A 23,325-nucleotide genomic window follows, 5' to 3' on the forward strand; every position below is an offset into this window, starting at 1 on the left:
AAAATCCAATATGGCCGCCATACCACGTGACCTACGTCATCAAAATTTTAAAAGTATAAACCTCAGGTGGAGAGTTATTAAATGGATAAGTTTCATTGAATTTCATCCAAGCGTTGTTTTTATTTTATGACATTTCAAAAATGGGTCATTTTCAACTTTGGGGCGCTGGGGGCTCACTGGGGTCAAATACAGACATAGTATAAATATATTGGGAGTCCCCTGTTTATGTGCAATCTAAATTTGTCATTAAATTTTTTCAACTCTCATTTGCATATTTTGCATATTTAATGAGGCGAATCGGCATCATTTTAAATCATATTAATTATGTAACGATTTCGACGAAATTAACAAATTCACATTAACATCGAACTTAGCAAATGTGTGCAAAAGATTGAGGCTGTCAGATTATCCCTTCTGGAGAAGAAGATGTTTTTAGGTTTTGGATAAAATCCAATATGGCCACCAGACCACGTGACCTACGTCATCAAAATTTTTAAAATATAAACTTCAGGTGGAGAGTAATTAAATTGATAAGTTTCATTGAATTTACTCCAAGCGTTGTTTTCATTTTATGACATTTCAAAAATGGGTCATTTTCAACTTTGGGGGGCGCTGGGGGCTCACTGGGGTCAAATACAGACATAGTATAAATATATTGGGAGTCCCTGTTTATGTGCAATCTAAATTTGTCATTAAATTTTTTCAACTCTCATTTGCATATTTTGCATATTTAATGAGGCGAATCGGCATCATTTTAAATCATATTAATTATGTAACGATTTCGACGAAATTAACAAATTCACATTAACATCGAACTTAGCAAATATGTGCAAAAGATTGAGGCTGTCAGATTATCCCTTCTGGAGAAGAAGATGTTTTTAGGTTTTGGATAAAATCCAATATGGCCACCAGACCACGTGACCTACGTCATCAAAATTTTTAAAATATAAACTTCAGGTGGAGAGTAATTAAATTGATAAGTTTCATTGAATTTACTCCAAGCGTTGTTTTCATTTTATGACATTTCAAAAATGGGTCATTTTCAACTTTGGGGGGCGCTGGGGGCTCACTGGGGTCAAATACAGACATAGTATAAATATATTGGGGGTCCCCTGTTTATGTGCTATCTAAATCTGTCATTAAATTTTTTCTACTCTCATTTGCATATTTTGCATATTTAATGAGGCGAATCGGCATCATTTTAATCATATAAATAATGTAACAATTTCGACGAAATTAACAACTTAACATTGCAATGGAACCTCGCAAATGTGTGCAAAAGTTTGAGGCTGTCGTATTACCCCTTCTGGAGAAGAAGATGTTTTTAGGTTTTGGAGAAAATCCAATATGGCCGCCATACCACGTGACCTACGTCATCAAAATTTTAAAAGTATAAACCTCAGGTGGAGAGTTATTAAATGGATAAGTTTCATTGAATTTCATCCAAGCGTTGTTTTTATTTTATGACATTTCAAAAATGGGTCATTTTCAACTTTGGGGGGCGCTGGGGGCTCACTGGGGTCAAATACAGACATAGTATAAATATATTGGGAGTCCCCTGTTTATGTGCAATCTAAATTTGTCATTAAATTTTTTCAACTCTCATTTGCATATTTTGCATATTTAATGAGGCGAATCGGCATCATTTTAAATCATATTAATTATGTAACGATTTCGACGAAATTAACAAATTCACATTAACATCGAACTTAGCAAATGTGTGCAAAAGATTGAGGCTGTCAGATTATCCCTTCTGGAGAAGAAGATGTTTTTAGGTTTTGGATAAAATCCAATATGGCCACCAGACCACGTGACCTACGTCATCAAAATTTTTAAAATATAAACTTCAGGTGGAGAGTAATTAAATTGATAAGTTTCATTGAATTTACTCCAAGCGTTGTTTTCATTTTATGACATTTCAAAAATGGGTCATTTTCAACTTTGGGGGGCGCTGGGGGCTCACTGGGGTCAAATACAGACATAGTATAAATATATTGGGAGTCCCCTGTTTATGTGCAATCTAAATTTGTCATTAAATTTTTTCAACTCTCATTTGCATATTTTGCATATTTAATGAGGCGAATCGGCATCATTTTAAATCATATTAATTATGTAACGATTTCGACGAAATTAACAAATTCACATTAACATCGAACTTAGCAAATATGTGCAAAAGATTGAGGCTGTCAGATTATCCCTTCTGGAGAAGAAGATGTTTTTAGGTTTTGGATAAAATCCAATATGGCCACCAGACCACGTGACCTACGTCATCAAAATTTTTAAAATATAAACTTCAGGTGGAGAGTAATTAAATTGATAAGTTTCATTGAATTTACTCCAAGCGTTGTTTTCATTTTATGACATTTCAAAAATGGGTCATTTTCAACTTTGGGGGGCGCTGGGGGCTCACTGGGGTCAAATACAGACATAGTATAAATATATTGGGGGTCCCCTGTTTATGTGCTATCTAAATCTGTCATTAAATTTTTTCTACTCTCATTTGCATATTTTGCATATTTAATGAGGCGAATCGGCATCATTTTAAATCATATTAATTATGTAACGATTTCAACCAAATTAACAACTTTACATTCCCAAGCAACTTAGCAAATGTGTGCAAAAGATTGAGGCTGTCAGATTATCCCTTCTGGAGAAGATGTTTTTAGGTTTTGGATAAAATCCAATATGGCCGCCATACCACGTGACCTACGTCATCAAATGTTTCATAGTATAAACTTCAGGTGGTGAGTAATAATCCTGTAAAGTTTCGTTGAATTTCATCCGACAGTTTTCCCTCCAGATCCGCCACAAAATCGGTCAGTAGAACATAAAAACGCCGTTAATAATAATAATACTAACGAATTCAATAGGGCTTCAGCACTTGCTTGAAGCCCTAATAATAATGATAATATACCAAAATAAAACAGTGTGTATTTTTCTGTACCCCTTCATAAGGATGATTTAAGTAAGGTTTTAAAAGGCCAATCTTTTACCATGACTCTATGTTCACTAAGGTCTATTTTTCAGGACAAACAAACATTTTTTCAGAAAAAAAAGAGTAATTACGTCTCTTCTGTTGCTATTGGAATTGTAGACAGTGACTTGCAACCGGGCCTTGAGAGCGATGTTCCATTCCATTGGAACCATACTCTGTACAGAGCGTCAGTGCTGCTGAAGCAGTTTCCTTGGCTATTGGGCACAATCCTGGACAGGTCGCCACTCCGACGCAGGATACGTGAATGACTCGATCATCCCCAGCAAGCTGGTACTCATTTTGCCAACCCCGGAAGGATGGCAAGCTGAGTCAACCCCCTGGTGAAGTAATTCAGTGGGCAATGAGGCTTGAACTCAGGACACTTGGATCCCAAGCTACCACCCTAACCACTGAGCCAACACCAGGCTTTCGAGAGCGATGTACAGAAGCTTTAAAAAAAAAAAAACAACAATAAATACAGGTGCAGGGAGGTGAACTTCGCTTCACATGATGTGCAACACACACACACACACACACACACACACACACACACACACACACACACACACACACACACACACACACACACACACACACACACACACACACACACACACACAGAGTAAAACGAGTGCTCATTTACGTCCGTAGGATGTCAAATACATGAAGAAGATAGAAGCAAACCTGATCGCTGGTGGTCGAAAACCCAAAGAAAACAAAAGAGCCATTGTTTTCAAATTTGGTGAAAAAGGCAATGTCTTCAGAGCCACAATATATGTAAACCCCATTTCAAGGAGTTTGAAACTAGGAGGGGGTGGGGAAGGGGAGTGGGGAGACGTCTCACCAAACATTGCGAGATACTGCAGGAGGGATGTGTGCGAAGAAGGTGGTGTGAGAGACAGAGACAGATAGACGAGAGGCGACACACACATATACACACACACACACACACACACACACACACACACACACACACACACACACACACACACACACACACACACACACACACACACACACACACACACACACACGAATGCTGGTGTCTCCGGGCGTTTATAAGCATTGCAATGTACCCAGTGATTTGTAGCTATGATGAACAGGCATTCGATAATATGAGTGAGGAAAGTGAAAAAAAAAACTATCATGAAGAAATCATTGAGGCCTGTTCCAAGTCAGGGCATGGTTGAACAGGCCAAAAATACATGGCAGCTTCAGACACCAGCAAAGTAACTCAGGATACACCTCAAGACCCCAGAGAGTGAGGTGGCCGAGGGTGGCGCCTGATAAAGGATCAATTAAATCGGACGCATTAACACCGCCAACTTCCCGGGACGGCTGAGCGGTTCCTTATTAAGAGGAGGTGGACACGTTGATCGATGGAGATTTTAACACGTGCTCGAAGGGCTTGGTGGAGGGCAATGGCAGATGGGTGGAGGAGCACAGCACAGGAGCACTGCACCAGGACAGCACAAAGGGATTATCCACGAACCCACGACAGTTACACGATTACAAATTCTTAAAATGAGTACATTTAATGAACATACACAAATATTTACAAAGACAATAATTCAAGAGGTTATAATAGTAATAATAAATAAATAACTCCTACAATCAAGGCCTTGCCTACAGACAAAGGGTGACACAAAATGAAAAGAAAACCCCTCCTTTTTAAGTATACTGGGACTCAGTTTGGCCCAGAGCTGGTCCTTGTCGAACTTGGAATGGGGAGCGCTTCCACCAGCACATGCACACGCATGCAAATGGCGCCACCACTTCTCTCGTGGCAGGGCAGACGTACGCCAGGCAATCCGCAAGGGACTTTTCATACGAAGGCTCAAAATGTGCCAGCCTTCCTCTTTCCAAAGGTGCCACTTGCCTCATCCGTTCTTCATCCAGACCTCGGGTGTGTGTTCTGCCGATCTCCCGTTCTATCCAGACAGAAGCCTTCCACAATCCACATGTGCGCATGCCTGCCTGCCCTCAACCTCGATCACACCGATCTCCTGTTCTACGCAGTAGGAACCTCCCACACCCTCTTCGTTCTATATCCTCCGCCTCCGGGACATAGCCTGCTCACAAACCCGGGAAGGCGGGGCTTCTCCTGTTTGTTGTGCTTTCAGGGACACGTTTCCCAGCTTTACTGCCTGGCTTGAAATATAAAAAACATCGGGAAAATCACAGAGGGCAATCACGTACTGGGGAACTTATTCTTACTCCCTAAGCTAATTAACACCACACCACCCCTCATGTGGTGACACGCAACACTTAAGCTCACAGATTCTCTAACTTAGTTACATCGAGATGCTTTCAACTCGTCCGTGGACCAAGCAACTCTACACAATGCTAAATTCCCCATTAAATCCTTCCATCGACCCCCACAACCGTAATAATAATATATTTCATGAAGTGGTTTGTATTCAAGAACACTATGTTACAATGATATGTGAACAAAAAGGCAAACTAAAAATGTTGCATATTCATAATGAGTGAATGAGTCAGTCAGTGGTTGGAAGCACGCACGCACGCACGCACGCACGCACGCACACTACCCATCCCAGTGACGGGAAAAGTACGCAGAAGTATCTGTCCCCATTGACGGGAAGTTTAAGTTAATCTATCAATTTAAATTATTTCAGACTTTAAAAAGGTCAATTGTAGTACGCTGGCATACGTCGTAGTATGCCGAGCTGTTAAACAAATTTTCCATGCTTGAAATTTTTCGACGTATGCCAGCGTTTGACTCACACGTTCCGCATAACGCTGGCCATAAGTTGTAGGCACGTTACGCGATCGTTGACACACGTTACTTGTAAGTTACCCATAAGTCGAAATACGTCGAGGTAATGTTTAGCATACCCGAAACTTATTTCTAACCTATGAGTAACGTGTTGTAGGCACGTTACGCGATCGTTCACACACGTTACTTGTAAGTTACTCATAAGTCAAAACACGTCGAGGTAATGGTTTGCGTCGGTGTTCCAGACTCCATGTTTTATTTTTATTTTTTTTCTCTCGTCGGTATGACGGTGATGTTGACACTTCGATTTCTAGCGCGGTTATAATATAATATAATTAATAGGCTGCCGCTCAACAAATTAAATCATAACCGCACTAGAAATCGAAGTGTCAACATCACAGTCATACCGACAAAAAAAACAAAACAAATAAAAAAACCATGGAGTCTGGAACACTGACGCTAACCATTACCTCGACGTGTTTCGACTTATGAGTAACTTACAAGTAACGTGTGTCGACGTGTGTCAACGATCGCACAACGTGCCTATAACTTATGGCCAGCGTATGCGGAACGTGTGTCATACGCCGAGTACGTCGAGAAATTTTCAACATGCTGAAAATTTGTCGATGTACTCAGCGTACTACGACGTATGCCAGCGTGCTCTTAACGTATACAAAACTTACCCATAACGTATTCGACGTGTGCCAGCTTGGTTCGGCAAATTTTTCATACGTCGGCATATGCTGGCTAAAACATCAAGGTGTGACAGCGGCTTCACACTTCGATGTTTAGTGCGGTTATGATTTGAATCGTCGAGCCGCAGCCTATGAATAGCCGACGCCACGTGATCGTCGGCGATACGCTGCCGCGCGCTATGCATAAGTTAGACTATCGTTGGGCATAGGTTGTGAACGCCGACAACACGCTCAGCATTCGTTGGTATAAGTTATCTATATGTGATTGAAGCATTCTGTGTACGTTACTAATACGTTATGCATACGTCCAACTCGTTATGAATATGTCCAAAACTGGGAAAAAACATCAATAGTTCAGCGTATGCCAGCGTTTTGCATACATTTTGATACCTTGCCATACACTGGTGAAAACGTCAGGGTGTAACAGCCCCTTAACATGCAGGGCAAAGACATGAGGGAACGTCAGTGTGCTTTTACATGAAATATAAGAACATTACACCAGTCATTAGACAAAAATATGATGTACAGAATTGAAGCAGGATTTCCCCACACCAGGAGACAGCATTCCGATGGGAATGCTAAACAGACCAAACCAGGTCCAGTCTTGCAATCTCACTGCTCCATAGGTGAACGAGAACAAGAGGAACAGCACTATATTACTCGAGGAAAGCCTCCATTCTCTCACATTCACCCTAATCCAAACAAACAGGGTTAAATCATGACGAGTATCACACAAGGAATCACACAAAGAACTTCCATGAATAAAGAGGTCACGAGGCCCATCAAACCGGCGCAATCCTGCCATCACTCATATGCTCCTCTGTCCAGACTGCTTCTCGGTACCCATTCAATTACTCTCCAGACCAATCCACTGTATTCACTCCCACCATCTTCACAAGGGGACCATTCCATGGATTAACCATTCTCTGAGTGAAACACCACTGCCTCGTCACCCTAACTCTCCTCTTCTTTACTCTCACGCTATGGTCCTTGGTCTTATCACTGTCAATTCTGTAGACAAACTCTTCTGCAATTATTGATTCTCTACCCTTCATTATCTGAAACATCTCTCACATCCCATTGTAATCACCTCCTTTCTAGTGTACAAAGTCCCGTCTCCTAAAACCATTCCTCATAGTTTAGTCTCGCTAGGTCTTGAATCAATCTCGTTGTTCAACGCTGTGCCTTCTGGATGATAGAAATGTCCTCCCACAGATGTGGTGACCAGAAATGAACACAATATTCTTGATGAAGCCTCACAAAAATTACTTCAGTGTTAAAACCAACTCCTTTAAAGCTACCGCCTAAGACCCTGTTTGCTTTACCGAGAGCGAGCTGCATGGCACAGTGCTGTGTGCGTACCCTCTCGTATCTATGACCACCCCCAGATTCTTCTCCTTTATGACACACTCCAAAAGTTCCCCTTGCATCATGTAATCTCTATTTTCATTGTTCTAACCCATTCCCAGCACCTTACATGTGTTCACATTAAACTGAATCTGCGAATCTTTTGCCAAATCTTTGCAAGTATTCAGGAATTTCTGTATCTGATCACCACGCTCTTATCTGCTGCCGACGTTACCCCCAAGCTTTGTGCCATCTACAAATTGAGGAATGTTTATTGATGGTGTGTTCGAGTAAACTTTTCATTTAATTTCAGTTGCTGACTCTTGACCCCACTGTCCATATCATCGATATATTTTATTTATCACTCGCAGAAGTGTGCTGTGTGGATTGGCAAGACGATTCCAACGGCATGCAATATGATGGAATGATTATAGGTGGGGACGATTCTATCGATGGATGGACAGACAGACAACACAACATATTGTAACGAATCTGGAAGCCATTTGCACACAAACAGACAGCAGTCCCTAAGCTTAGTTATTTCAATAAGTATGTGTATTTGTTAGATTCCTCCCTATGTCTAAAGAGAATTAAATGTGTGTGCTGTGAAGTTTCTTTATAGTTAGATTTTTGCAATACCCAATGCCAACAAATGAATCCTTCACTTCTTCGCACCATTGACGCCATTGCCCATGTGTGTTTGATCACGGACGTGGGGCGGAGGTTTCCTCACCTCAGAACACCGACTCCGCCCCAGAAAGGCAGGGTTTTCCCCCTATCCAATCAGAGGGGGACAGATATCACCCCACGAAACCCTGTCCAATCAGGGCAAAGATTATCTCAGAGGACCGATCACCCACCCCGGCTGGGGGAGGGATAAGAATCGCCGGGCTCCCCTGAGTGTTCGCTGGAGTTGGGTTGGAATTGTCGGAGAGGAAAAAGGGTTCGCCATTGCTCTTGGTGTGCGTCAAGCTGGTCCTCTGACTATTCCACAGCCGTCGACTTCCATCTCTCATTTCGTCGAACAATAACCCGGAGTCTGAGCCGGGAATCTCCGCTGGCCCTCTGTGAGGAGCGACCCTGGCCTCCGCCTGGACCCCGCTATTCTGTGTCTGGGCCCGCTGACGACCCTGAGTTTCACACCTGCAGTCGCGGGCCAAACCGCACTAGGCGGCCAGGTACCGACCAAGCTCTGACCTCCACCTCCAGCCTTTCTATCCCCTTAGCTGCGAGGGTCGAAATAAAGACCACCGGGTCCATTTTCTTTTGGTGTGTGTGTGTGTGTGTGTGTGTGTGTGTGTGTGTGTGTGTGTGTGTGTGTGTGTGTGTGTGTCTGTGGTGGCGCCGCCCTATAAGTAGAAATTGTATAAGTGTTGATTGCTCATTGCATTTTATTTGTGATAACTTTGCTCTGTCTCCCTCCCTATTGTAAAATAAATCCACTGTTAAATGTTCCAGCTTGTTGCCTGTCTATTCTTTCATTGGCCTAGCATGGTTCGGGCTTGAGAATTAGTGAGGCCATTTGTGCCATAAATTTTTCATTTGGTCCAGCGTGGCTTTGGTAACTTCCGCTCGGTTACGCCGGATCAGAGTCGGTAACAGCGACTCGGTTCGGACAAAGTCGGCCGATGGTGTAGCTTTCCCGGTAGTTAGACGGTGTGGGTACTTAGGTAAATTGGAATTAGACAAGTGGGCCCTCCCTCATGCCGTCAAAATATTGGCGACCACGGTCCGTTAAGCGACCCATCGACTCCGGAGTTATCCGGGGTGATGACCTTCCAATTCTGGTGTTCAGTGGGAGATGGCCTAACTGCTCAATCTTGCGGTTGTCCTCGCCACCGACCCCCGGCCCACAACAATATATCTAATAAATAAATGTAATTTTCTGTCTGTGTGTCTATGTGTAACACAAATCATGCCAAAACTACTGGGACAATTGCCACCAAACTTGGCAAATGGACCAAGTTCGACCTCGTGGTCAACATAGGCTACTTTGCTTGGTGTATTTTTTTTAATGACGATTAATAATAATTATATCGCTCAATTAAATTCTGAATTGTATTGTGCCGGTTTGTGGTTGTGGCCTCGACATCTCCAGCTCTCATTGGTTTAAACTCGCACATCATCACACCTTACGTCATTACACCCTGTCTAACCCAAATCCTAACTTCCCTTAAGTTTTAGTCATTATTATTGTGATTCCCTCAATATAATTGATGCATAATAACTTGATATTTTGATACATAACTACCCCAAACTTAACTTCTGAAAGTAAGTATGAGGGAACGCTTTAACGAGTAGGTAGAGCGAATACAAGTACTATACTGTTCAGCAAGCGAGACTGTATAACGAGGTTATTAACATTTGCATGTGTTCATAGCACAAATGATTCAAGGTTATGATGCATAAATTATATTAAGGGAATTACAGTAAGAATGGCTTGTCTTACCGAAAGTTTCATTTGTAGTTATGTTCTTTTCAAAAGTTTCCTTCACGTATTGATCAATCGTATCGGCAATTAATTTTGACTACAAACTGCTGGAGTGTTTGTGTTCAGGTCTAAAGGCTCAATGGCTGGAGTTTGAGGCACGTTTACCACCCCCTCAGGATTGTGGAATTTCAAAGATTGTTGATCTGGTCCAACCGCACCACCCTTCTCAGCCCAGCCACTGCCCCCACACTGGTGCTTCTCCTCCCCCCCCCCCCGCTACAACGGTTCCCATGACCCCCAGCCCTTGGCCAACTGGTTCTCCTGCCCTCCAATTCTCCTAACCCCCACCCCCACCCAAGCCCTCAAACAACACCCCCATCTCTCCTACTCCCCCCACCCCACCAGCCCTCTAACTCTCCTACCTCCCCCCCCTCTCAATTTTTCTCCCAAGCAACACCAGGTACACCTGAATATATATGAATATATATATATATATATATATATATATATATATATATATATATATATATATACATATATATATATATATATATATATATATATCTGTCCATTAGAACCATACTCTGTGCAGAGCGTTGGTGCTGCCTAAGCAGTCTCCTTGGCTGTTGGACACAATCCTGGACGGGTCGCCACTCCGACACAGGCCACCAGCAAGCTGACACCCATTTTGCCGACATCGGAAGGATGTTTATCATGTAGTTTAGATATCGGGCCAAACGTTATCTTACCTGACCCTATCGATTTCTGAGACTGGGGACTGGGAGAGTACGTGTCGAGACATTGAGTTACATTTAAATTGAGTTAAGCAGATTCCAGAGGAGGTCGAGGCAGCCCAACAACAACAACAACAACAACAACAACAACAACGGGAAAGAAAAACTGAGCATAAATAAAATTACACCACGTGGTGTGTGTGGCTTCATAAGGATTAAAGAGAACGCGCCGTCAAGAAGAACGTCGAAGGATATAACGACAACAGAGTACAAAAAAAAAGGATGACACGAAAAATGGTGATAGATTAATAAAAGGACAAATAATTAATAATATTAAATAATATAATAACACCTCACCAAAATAGAGGAAAAGCGCGGGAGTGCAGCTCGTGAGAAGCATGACGACCTCGTGCTCGTGGGAGAACAGAACGTGCTCGTGCTCGTAACACTGAAGTAAATAGTATCGGAACTGTAATCCTTCTCCTTCGCCTCACACCAATTCAGAAAACATTTCCTCCGCACTCTGAGGAAATCACTCTTCCTGGAAATCCCCTCATGCATGGTACGTCATACAACCACGCCTCGTTATTTGTTGTCATCATCGTTTCGTTGAAGAGATATTTCGTTTCAGGGCAATACTCGTAATACGGGCCACATATTTCTTACGCAGTATACGCACTGTGGTGAGGACTGAGGGGCGAGAGGGATGGGGGTGTTACAGATTGAGTGAAGGAAGAAAGGACAGCGGAGCGTGTGTGGAATCTGACAGACAGCAGGAGGAAGCACCGCCACTTTGAGTACGTAATAATAGATGGGTCGGAGACTCGGAATACCAAACTGATATGTATAATAATGTAACTTTGTATTGGGAACGATAATTATAGGCATCGCGGTGCGGAACGCTTCTCCGTTTTAATTGATTTTATATAGTACTAGTACGTGCCCGTAAAAAAAAAAAAAAATTAATAAATATTCGAACCGCGACCAACAAACAACAACTACACAGGCCGTTTCTTCGCTCTCGCGTGCCCGTACGTGCGTGGCCCGGAAGTTCGCATATAATTCCCAGTTACGATTATTTGCAATTTAGTTTTAATACCCAATTATTCAGTTAGCGCCAACGTATTTTACCTTTTCGCAATGTCGTGGCAAGGAAAAACAAAAAGAGAAGAGAAGAGAGAAAAAAAATTACTTCCTGATTCGGAGCATACCAGCACTCTGATGTTACCGAAATCTATGCACCGTCTAATATGAAAATGATCATAACTTGGGGCATTGTGTTTATCTATAAATGCGCATAAGAAATCGAGAAATTATTAGAATACACGAAGTCATCACTCTCCGGAAGCCCGTACGTTGTAACCTGTAATGGCGAACGCGGCTGAGCTTCCCTTCCCCATCGGCCACACCCACGCAACAACGTGTCTTGTCATTGGTTTGGTAAATAAATGGCCATAACTTGGGAAGCACTTGTCCGATTAATATCAAACCTTGAAAAGGCACATCCTCAGGTCCCCAGCAATATATCTGGCAAGTTTCAATTAGATCAGACCAGTGGTTGTCGAGAAACAGCGGTCACAGACACACACACACACACACACACACACACACACACACACACACACACACACACACACACACACACACTGCTGGAATTATCGATAGATGACGTCATATGGGCGGGCTGTGGTACACGTTTGAGCTCCATTTTGTTCGACAAGCCGTGTCTGTCGGTCACTTTGCTCACAGATTTAATCAAAAGAAAGCATGTTGCACTTCACAAACGTATTGGATGGGTATCTATTTGAAATGTGCGAAAAAAAAAAAAGAAGCTCGTCCAACCTACAGGAGAGGGGGGTCCCGATGTTTCACAGGCAATATTCCATCCGCTAAACTGGGCATCCTGTACCAGTATTAATTGGTGGACATTAAATATCCCATGGTGTCCTGTGTGAAGAGTAAGTGAGCTATTGTTGAAACCATGAACAAATTCCAAATTCCTGCTCAACTACTACTGGGAAGACAACGGCAAACCACCCGGCATGACCCTTGCCCAGAAACTACTTCGGCAAACCCTAACGCTTCGTAACAGAGTATGGTACATTATAACCGAGTGAAATAACTGGATTAATTTTTTTTTTCATCATCCAAATTCAAAGTCAGTGATATTAGTCTGACATGCAGACAATCTTGCAAAGGTTTGCTATTATTATGCAATCTCAAGGTTAAAATATCATCTTTGCCTTGACAAGCAAGTCAACACCAACCATCAGGGTGATTATGATGAAGAGGAAATACCTGTGTCCCAATAAAAGCAATCGTCAATTCCTTTATTTCTGACTGTCCCTGGTCTGCCCTTTTATCTCCATCGACTTGTCAGATACTGCATTGTCCTCTCTGCCTGATGTATGTATGTATGTATATATATATATATATATATATATATATATATATATATATATATATATATATATATATATATATAAATACATATATCCTTTCACAAGCCTTGAAGTTTTAAAAATTAATAAATCGATAAATGAATAAACAAGCAGTCATAGACTGGTACTTACGAAATCGTCAACTTGACCTCTGACCTTGTCGAATAAAAGCTGTCTCAAGAGAAGGTGGCGACGCAAACCAGAAGTTTCTACGATGATTCTGTACCAAACCATCAAAAATCGAATGTTTGACCTCACTGTGACCTTGACCTTTGACCGATTTTGGTCAAAATCTAATCAGCGCTCGCCATCACCCTCCTGAATCACGTGGTGTAATTTGACATTGGTAGCTTCTTCCATTCTCGAGTTATTGTGCCGACAAACAAACACACAAACAGAGGACGGAAGTCATCAATATACTTACGAAATCTTTAGATTTCGTAAGTAATAAATCTCATAAAGAAAGAGAAAAACTGCACAATCCCAGTGAAGATGAATATCCATTCAGACAAACGGTCCATGGAATTCTGGAATGAGTCCGAGTAAGAGTCGACTGTATATTATACATCGTTTTCAATTAACTATCGCTCACTAAACTTGAAGTTTTATTTTGAGTCAATGTCATGAACTCAAATTACAATGCAAGTAGAGAACTTTCAAAACTTAAAAGCCTTTCGAAAACACACTCTTCTCTATGGTTCAGAAAAAGAACGTTTAATGTGGAATTTATTGCATCACATTAAACAGCATTCATGAAATAACATTTCACAATCCGACTTCCACGAATGTTGCTTTGGGAAAAGTAATATCCCTGCCATTATAAACAATTTACTTGCATCGCACACACATCCTCATGCAAGGGACTTCCTACAACGTTTGAATCACCAAAAAGTTGCCTATATTCCCAATATGCTTGCTCTTATTGAAGAGGGCTTGTCCTGACACAATACCTCATGAGTAGTTTTTCACTTCCATCCCCTTTAAGCTCTTCCTTAATTTGCATTACCAGTAAACAGTTGAGTCTCGAGAAAGCAAGGACCCCCCCCCCCCAAAAGAAAAACAATATTGGCAGAATAGAAAAAAACTAGAAGGGCACTCTTCGATGACATAGTGTCACCAGATATGCCTCCGCCCACATTATTACATCCTTATACATATGTGTGCCAAGTTTGATTGATTTATATTCCTGAGCCCAGATTCAAAATATTAAATAATTCTGGCTGCCAGACCATACATCTGATCAGGTTGAAATTTAAAACATATATTCCCCGTGACTACCAGATCATAACTGTGATGTTTCACGTCAATTCATGAAGTGGTTCAGAGAAAGAATTTCTTTAAGATTTTCATTCAATCCAATATGGCTGTCAGACCATGTGACCTATTGATTAGTTGTGAACACCATGGTATCGCCAAGGATTGGAGAACATGTGGGTGAAGTTTCCCTTCAATCTTTCAAGCGATTCTGGAGACGATTTTTAAAGGTTTATTCTTCAAAAAAAGAAAAAAAATATCATAGCTGCCAAACCATGTGACCTCTGACATCATAGGTGGATAACTTTTTGTTCCTCATGGATTCCTCTTTAACGGCCCCCAAATATTCCGATCTTTTTGTGGGGTCAGCTGGAGAGCATTTTTTTTTTCACCCAAGTCTTTCAAAAACTAGCTGGCCAGACCTGATGTTCGACTGGATGTGACAGGAATTTGTAATTTCACCAAGATGCTGGCAAGAGCTCACCTACTCTTCATGAAGGACACCATGGTATCTTTAACGGCCACAAATGCTAGCAGATGGGATGCCCAGTGTAACGTCCCTCAGACAGTGGACACAGTGATGCCTTGCCATACATGCGAAACACCAGGTGACAGTTTGTAGCTGGGTTGAGATCCAAGCCCAAGCTAGACAGTTTAAATACGAGAGCACATATCTCAAAGCTATTCTGCCAGCCACAGAACTCACTTCACTTTACTCCCCCTCTCCCTCATTCCCCTCCCCAAAAAAAGAAAAACAAAATAAATGGGGATTGATTAATACAAGTTGGTGTAAAGTACATCCACATAAAAAATATAATTACTACATAATTTTTAAAAAATGAGAATGGGCACCACCCATGTATTAACAGCTGCGATGTAGGAAATGCTGGTCAATTCAAAATGTAAGATAAGGCTTAGAGCAAGATGTCAACTCAACATCACAAACTTTGCATTCAACCCCAAAAAAATTAATACGCCTTCAACAGTGTCAACAACTTTATTATCATTTTCAGAGAAGATGAAGAACCATAGTCTGTTGCAAATTTTGGAAAGGAACCCAGACAATATGGCAGCCAGGAATATTAACATTACTGTTGTACAACCTCAAATTGGTGTCCCAGCTTCCTGAAGCAGTGCCTCTTTATTCTTAAAGTAATCTCGATACCAGGCCACATGCTCTCGTTTCTGGGTGACTGTGAGGGCATGGTTATATGAGAGACCCAGGAGTACGAGCTGCATGAAATGGCGTATTGGACCCTTTTTGGGGAAATGCTCCAATTCATGTTCCAGAAAAATGTGCTCGTGGAAGGGAACCTTTTGATCCTCTTCCAAGCCTATAGAGCAAAAGGAAACAATGGACATATATTTACAGAAAATTATCAGATGATTTACATGAAAAGATCATCACCACCATTCACACCGTTATTTGATTCTTGAATCTGCCCTCTCAACCCCACTCCTCCTTCCATCCTCCCCAGCTCCACCAACTCCAAACCCATTATCAGACAAGCATGCAATTGAAGGGAATGTGGATATAACAGAAGTATCTTGAATACAGCAATGGGTTCAAACCTGAACCACAGCACCTCAAAACTCCTGAACCCACCTTGCTCATTGTCGATAGGGAAAGTCCAGAGAATTCCCTTACTGGTCCACTCAATAAGCTCATCCAGACTATGTTGTTGTCTGTGTTCCTGTATCGCAGCCAGCTCACGCTCCTTCTCGACATCCCACAGAGTTGGCTCAGGAACTGCCACATGAGGGTGATAGTATTGCTACAAATAATAAGTGATCTACTCTGTGCTATTTCTCCAAAATGTCAGTTGCACTTTATCACATATATATATATATATATATATATATATATATATATATATATATATATATATATATATATATATATATATATATATATATATATATAGTGTTACGTATATGGTGTAGGAGGTAAAATGGGCGATAGGAATAGTTTTTTTTGTATACATAGTTGAGGCCCATGGAAGAGCTAGCGCACTGAACGGATCAGGGCGTATTTCGACAAAAACAGGATGCAAAAGCAACATTAGAGATGCATGTGAAAGGAGCAGTAAAGAGAGGAGGTGAAACACCAACAACAGAGTTGAAAGCAAGACAGAGGGAGACTTGGACAAACAATGGGTGTAGGGAGGAATGGGGGGGCGGGAGAAGATGTGTGCGGTGGACAAGATGGATACAGAAGGAAGCCCCAAGGAGGGAAAACTTGAAATTTGGACAGAGGAGGGACTTGGGTGGGGTTAACGAGGGTAGAAAAGATCATAGTTTTCGATTGGGGACGATCTGAGATGGCAGTGAATGAAGACCTGGAGGGAAGAATGGGATTGAAGAGGATGTGGAAGTTGGTTCCACAGGTTGAAAAAAGAAAAAGAAATATAAGAGGAACAAATGAACGGAGGTGAGCAGTGATTAATCTGGATTTGGGTAGTTTCACCAGAAGGGGGTCGATGGTGGACCGCATTAGCCCTGCAGAAACCTGAGAGGTGGGAAGGGAGAAACACAGGAAAGAGCAGAGGGTGCAAGACTAGAATGGAGGCAGTAGAAGACAGAGACCACTGACCTGTCTGCGATGGCAAAATCATAGGCCCATAGACTCAGTTTTATCATGAGGGATTCCAATAATCTTCAAGGCCTTGGTGTCCATGGTGTCAAGCGAGCAAAATGTGAGGTTGGGGGAGGGAGCAACCCAGAGGGGAGAGCAGTACTGCATAAAGTTTCAGATGAAAGCCTTGTAAGTAGATAGGAGCTCAAGTTTGCCAAGGAAAGACTTTGGACGACGGTGGATGCCAAGTCGGTGGCTGGCAATGGAGGCCAACTTTGAAATGTGGTTTGCCCAATAAATATCATTGCTGATAATGAGACCCTGGAGTTTGAATGATGAAACTTCCTCAAAAAAATTGTTAAGAAAGTACATAGGAGGGTTTGCCAGACAGTTCTTTCAGAGATATTGTGAGTGTGAGATGTGTCAGGATTGAAAAACATATTCCAAGTTTTTCTAACCAGCTTGTGATTAATTTTTTAAGGTCTGAGGAGAGGGAAGAGACTGCAGCCTGCCTGTCTGAAGGATGAGTGATGTCACGGCAAAGGGTGGAGCCATCACCAGATAGATAAAGGGGATTTTCCAGAGTCAGAGAGATCATTGATGAAGATCAGGAATAGGACTGAGCCAAGAACACTGCCTTGGGGCACTCCACCTTTGATAAGGAGAGGAGATGAAAGGATTATGTTGAGTGCCACACGTTGGCCACAAGATTCGAGGAAGTCAGCAAGTCATGTGTGGAGTTGACCTTTGATGCTATAGACAGAGTTTGAAGAGCAAGGCAGGATGCCAGACTGTATAAAAACCATAAGATAAGTCCAGAGAGATGGCCCTCATCTCATGTCTGACACTGATAGCTTCCATCCATTGTTCGATGAGTAAAAGCAGCATGTCCAAGGTGGAGTGACCTTGTCTGAAACCTAGTTGGTGTTCTGAGATGAGGTTGTTGGAGAAAAGGAAGGATTTCATATCAACTGTGATGATGAATTCCATGACTTTGCTGATGAGTGGAAGTAAGCTGATAGGTCTGTAGTTAAGGCGATCAGTCTTAACCTTTTTACGCAGTGCCGTGATATTGACAGATTTCCAAGCAGATGTAAGATGACCTTGTGCAAATGACAGGGTGAAAGGGGCAAAAAGAGGATGTGCAAGAGAAGCAGAGCAGGTTTTTAGGATACGGAAGTTGATGCTGTCTGGTCCAGTAGCAGAGTCAACATCGAGAGCTGAAATGACCTTCTCCACCTTCTCAGGTGCAAAAGACAGAATCCAAGAGCAGTTGGGTGTGACATGGAAGGATGGGTACCAAGAGGCTTGTCATCTCTTGAAATGCTTTGTCCAATGTCTAATGGAGCTCACATCAATGGTAGAGTTGCCATGCACATTCTTTAAATGCCGATGGATATCCATTGGAGGAATCTCTTCCACAGTATGAAACTCAATAACTGTTCTCTGCTTTGTGCACACATTTAGCAGAGCAGCAATTTTGAAAGCATGATGTGATGTCACGAGACCAATCACAGGCCACTCAACTTAAAATTGGTGGGAGATAAAACCTTTCATTGTGATTGCATCGAGTTTTCAGACGAGGCTTTGGTTACAAACTGTAAAATAAGAGGCATTACTTTTGCACCGAACCTCATACATTCCTCAAATTTCTTTGGTCAGAGGACAGGTCTTCAATACGGTGAGTAACCATTCTCACGAAGAGAGTGATGCTGGAATACAGACTCTTCTTCTCTGAAAAATTTGGACCATGATAAACTAGTCATCGTTGAATGGTATTAACCTCTTTCCAATTAGTTCCCGGTTCTCAATGATCCTGAATAAAAGCGATGATTTTCATGCAAATATAATTTCTCATAACAGTGACAAAGTACTCTTAAAAGTCAATAAATAAACGATTATATGCAGGACAAGACACAAACATACAAAATTGAAGGTGTACATACCATCAATCTGTGAAGAACTTGAACTGTCAGTGGGCAAATGGAAAATGCCAAGACGCTTTTGCTGGAAAACCCTTGAGCTTTGGCAGTGGGAGAAAGAAAACGTAAATGACAAGAAAAATTAAAACGTTTGCTTGCCAGGACACTAAAGCATCACTTTCTCATCATTGTCCAGAGCCTCAAACTACCGAAACATTTTAATCAAGCTCTGCACATGAACTTGTATGGTTTATTATTTGGAAATAAATTTGATTACGTTAATGAATGATTACATGCTTTATCAACAGAAAGAAAACCTCTCCATTTACATAACCCTCCATTTTCTCCCCTCACTATTGTCTTACTTGCCCATGTGCGCACTCAGATTGATCTGTCCCTCATCAAAATGCAGCTGTCCAAGACCATGTGACGCTCGTGTTGTATGCTTGATTTTCATGTCTGCAACAATGTCACTGGAGAGACAAACAAACTGCTGATGGCAAATTCACAGAATTTCTGCATGAAATCACCACCATCACAATTTAATTCTGATATATATCTATGTTTTCACACACACACACACACACACACACACACACACACACACACACACACACACACACACGGGGAACAAGTTGCTGAAAAATACCGCGAATAGCAAATCTGCGAATAGCGGGACATTGTTTCAAAGGAAAAAGGGGGATAGGTTCTCAGCAGTGAGTGACCTGCGGAAAATACCACGAATAGCGAAGCAACGAATGTTAACATCACAAATTGTTTCAATGGGAAAAAAGGGGGATAACCTCCCGCGGTTCCCAATTCATGAAAACTGGCATGAATGACGAAGCCGTGAATGTTGTGCATAGTTTCAATGGAAAAAGGGGGATAGGTTCCTAGTTCATTGGAGAAACTTTTAAAAGTTTAAAATCTTTTCAAACCGTGAATGCACATGATTACAGTTTCATAAATAAATAAAACGACAACACCAGGTATCATTTCCAATGTTTAATGAAGGAATGAAATTAACAGTTTATTATAAATGAGTAACCAAACCATACTGTAAAAGTTTAAAAAAATAAAAAAAAATAAAAAAACATCAGCAGGTACAATTTCAAATTTTTATTTACACAAAAAAAATGCAACTTTTCAAATGATGATAATGAAGATGATGTTTTAAAACCCAGTGAACTCAGTGGAGTCGTCTGAAGACTACACAGGTGAGGGTGCTGATGAATCGTGCACCGAAAGGAAAAAAGGTGAGGGCGCTGAAGAAGATGAGGATCCTGAAGAGTCACTCATCGAATGGGATGCAGGAGAGGCAGGATAAGCAGCAGAGGTAGGCGAGGGTGCTGGTGCTCCTGAGATGGACAGACCAGGGTGGAAGAACTCCATGATTGAGAGCTGGCTGGCAGATTTGTTTTTTTTCTTTAGTATACACTGTTGAGGCTCGTATGAGAGCTAACACACAAACGCTCATCAAGGGGAGCACGAGACAAGAGGGTTGGGAGAGGCAAGAAAAAAAAACAGTGGGGAACAGAGACATGAGGAGATCTGTGGAAGGGAGATGGATTGGGCAGGGTACACATGGTAAACAAGATGGACACTACAAGGACTTTCAGGTCCTTACACAACAGGGATTTTCAGGAAGGAAAGCAGGGAATTTGAAGGAGGTGGGTTTGGGGTGGATTAGCGGGGGTAGAAAGGATTGTGGTTTCGGATGGGGGAAGATGAGAGATGGTGGTGAACAGCTGTTTTGAAGACCTGGAGGGAAGAGTGGGATTGAAGAGAGTGTGGGAATTTGTGACAAAGGCGGGGAAAAAATTAGAGTGAAAGAGTGAAGGTGAGCAGTGATTTCTGATTTTGGTAGTTTTACCAGAAGGCGGTTGTTGGCAGACCTTGAGGGCCCTGCGAAAATATGGAGGGGGGGCATATCTCAGACAGAGCAGGGGGTGGAAGACAGAGACCACCGACCTGTCTGCGGTGAGAGTGAGAGACCCAAAGACTCAGCCTCATCGCGGGAGATACCAATGATCCTAAATGCCTTGGTTTCCAAAGCGTGAAGCCGAGAAAGGTGAGAGGTGGGAGCATCAGCCCAGAGGGGAGGGCACAGTACTCCATCAGGTTGTGGACAAAAACTTTGCATGTGGTCAGGAGCTCAGGTGGGCCAAGGAAGGGCCTTGCACGATGGAGGATGCCCAGTCGGAGACTAGTTCTGGAGACAAGCTTGTAAATATGGGTTTCCCAGGAAAGATCATGGCAGATAGTGAGACCCAGAAGCTTGAATGAAAGGACTTCTTCCAGAAGATTGTTGAGAAAATAGATTGAGGGGGGGGGGGTGGGGATTCCAGACGGTCCCTCAGACATCGTGAGAGTGTGAGATTTGTTAGGATTGAATGTTCCACGTGTTGGACCAGCTTGTGATTTTATCGAGATCTGCAGAGAGTGAAAAGAGGCTGCTGCTTACCGATCTGAGGGATGGCAGATGGCACGGCAGAGGGTGGAGTCATCAGCAAAGAGATCAGTGATGAAAATCAAAAAAAAGAACAGGGCCCAGAACACTGCCTCGAGGAACTTCCACCTGGACAGGAAGAAGGGATGAAATTTTGATGTAGCTCCTCAGATTTCAATGTAGATTGCTGCAGATTTCAATGTAGCTCCTTGTATGGGAGCATCACTCCATCCTGTGGCCACAGGTGGTGCCAAGCAGGCGTTGATGGTGGAGCCTTTCACCTCGTCCAGCGACTGATTGCGCCGATGCAGTCGGTCATGTTGAACTCCTTCCAACATTGCCCAACGGTGAGCTTTGGGTCCATCACATCCAAAAAGTGGCAAAAGATGTGGCGGGTATAATGTGTTTTGAAAGTCGAAATTACCCCTTGCTTGAGTGGCTGGATCAGGGAGGTGGTGGTGGGCAGTAGGAAGATCACCTCGACATTCAGACGAGGCACCTTCAGGTCCCCAGGAGCATTGTCAATGAACAAGAGGACCTTGAACGCAAGGTTTTGTTCCTCCAGGTACCTCTCCACCTTGGGGATGAAACAGTTATGGAACCAATCCATGAAAATTGCCATCACCCACGCCTTCCTCTTGGCCCTCCAAAACAAGGGCAGCGTGTGCTTGTTCTTGCCCTTGAGAGCACACAGGTTCAGGGAACGGTACAACATCATGGACTTCGTCATGCATTTGTGCAAAGGAAGAGATACCTGGTCCTTTTTAGCCTTGAATCCCGATGCTGTCCCCTCGTGCTTCGAGATAAAAGTTTGCGTTGGCATCTTTTTCCAAAACAGGCCGGTCTTATCCACTTTGAGCACCTGCTCTGACAGGTACCCCTTCTCCTCGATGAGCTGCGTGAGTTGAGCAGGGAACACTTGGTGAAAACAAAGACGCTCTTGGGGGAATTTATGTGACTACCGGGTAGTGAGGGTGACACAACCATGCCCTCCACAGGTCCCTCCACCTCTTTGCCCATTGGGGCTATGGGGATATCTAACCAGTGGCCACCCTCCTGGTTCTGGTCATATTGGTTCTCCATTGAGATTTCAATTTATGCACCAATGGCACGCTCCCCCCAGTCGTCCCAGTTGCCTAGTTCAAATCTGGCGAGTTGCCTCAATGCGACCGTAACAGTCGACCGCTTCGAGGTCTTCCCCGCTGGATTACATGCCAAATGTCGTAATACCACACGGAGTAGAAGTCCAAATCAGCCTAATGTTATACCCATGGTGTTGCACATCTTATGCTAATTTGACCGAGTGAACCTGATGCACGAGGCAGGTGTGCCATGTTGAGAACCATAGCCAATTAACCACCAAATGAGAACCACGACAGTAAGAATTCACCCCAAGACACAGTACATTTAATAATAAATGGCACAGGGAAGGGAATATACAAGAAGCAATGCAGTATGCAATAAATAAACGGCAACAACCCCTACCCACAACCAATTACACGCCCAAGGACCAAACAAATGATTGGGATTCCTTAAATATCCAAACACTTCATCTCTTCGTAAAGGCCACTCATGAATCTGACTGAAACGTACACCTTGCTGCGGCAAGGCTCATGTTGCCATGGTATTTCACGTACGACCGTGTGAACTATGTGAGGTATTTGACATCGTATTGGATCAATATGGTGGCAATGCCCATGACACACCGTGAGTGTTACGCCAAAATCCGTGTGCACAGCGAGTAGACTGTTCAGCATCAAGAC

General features: G+C 42.6%; 2 protein-coding genes across 5 annotated transcripts in view; both read right to left on the reverse strand.

Moving 5' to 3' along the window:
* Window positions 1-11,716, reverse strand: part of LOC147030129 (CD166 antigen-like) — a 91,600-nt gene extending 79,884 nt beyond the window's left edge. For 2 of the 4 annotated variants that reach the window (XM_085873846.1, XM_085873845.1), the window contains exon 1: window positions 10,771-10,900. In XM_085873846.1, the coding sequence (XP_085729972.1) occupies window positions 10,771-10,885 (115 nt within the window). In that variant the 5' untranslated portion in view covers window positions 10,886-10,900. Of the gene's footprint in view, window positions 1-10,770; window positions 10,901-10,936; window positions 11,075-11,278 lie in introns of those variants that run through there. The other 2 variants (XM_085873847.1, XM_085873848.1) reach the window with 2 other exon arrangements.
* Window positions 11,717-15,594: 3,878 nt separating this feature from the next.
* MRPS31 (mitochondrial ribosomal protein S31) overlaps window positions 15,595-23,325 on the reverse strand; it is a 36,469-nt gene continuing 28,738 nt past the window's right edge. Inside the window, exons 5-8 of the mRNA XM_085873849.1 lie at window positions 19,479-19,586; window positions 19,138-19,214; window positions 16,223-16,366; window positions 15,595-15,950 (exon numbers count right to left, since the gene is read on the reverse strand). Of these exons, the coding sequence (XP_085729975.1) occupies window positions 15,721-15,950; window positions 16,223-16,366; window positions 19,138-19,214; window positions 19,479-19,586 (559 nt within the window). The 3' untranslated portion in view covers window positions 15,595-15,720. The remainder of the gene's footprint in view (window positions 15,951-16,222; window positions 16,367-19,137; window positions 19,215-19,478; window positions 19,587-23,325) is intronic.

This window comes from Eptatretus burgeri, chromosome 3, assembly GCF_056783735.1.
Source record: "Eptatretus burgeri isolate ZD-2024b chromosome 3, Ebu_testis_v1, whole genome shotgun sequence".
NCBI classification, from domain to species: Eukaryota; Metazoa; Chordata; class Myxini; order Myxiniformes; family Myxinidae; genus Eptatretus; species Eptatretus burgeri.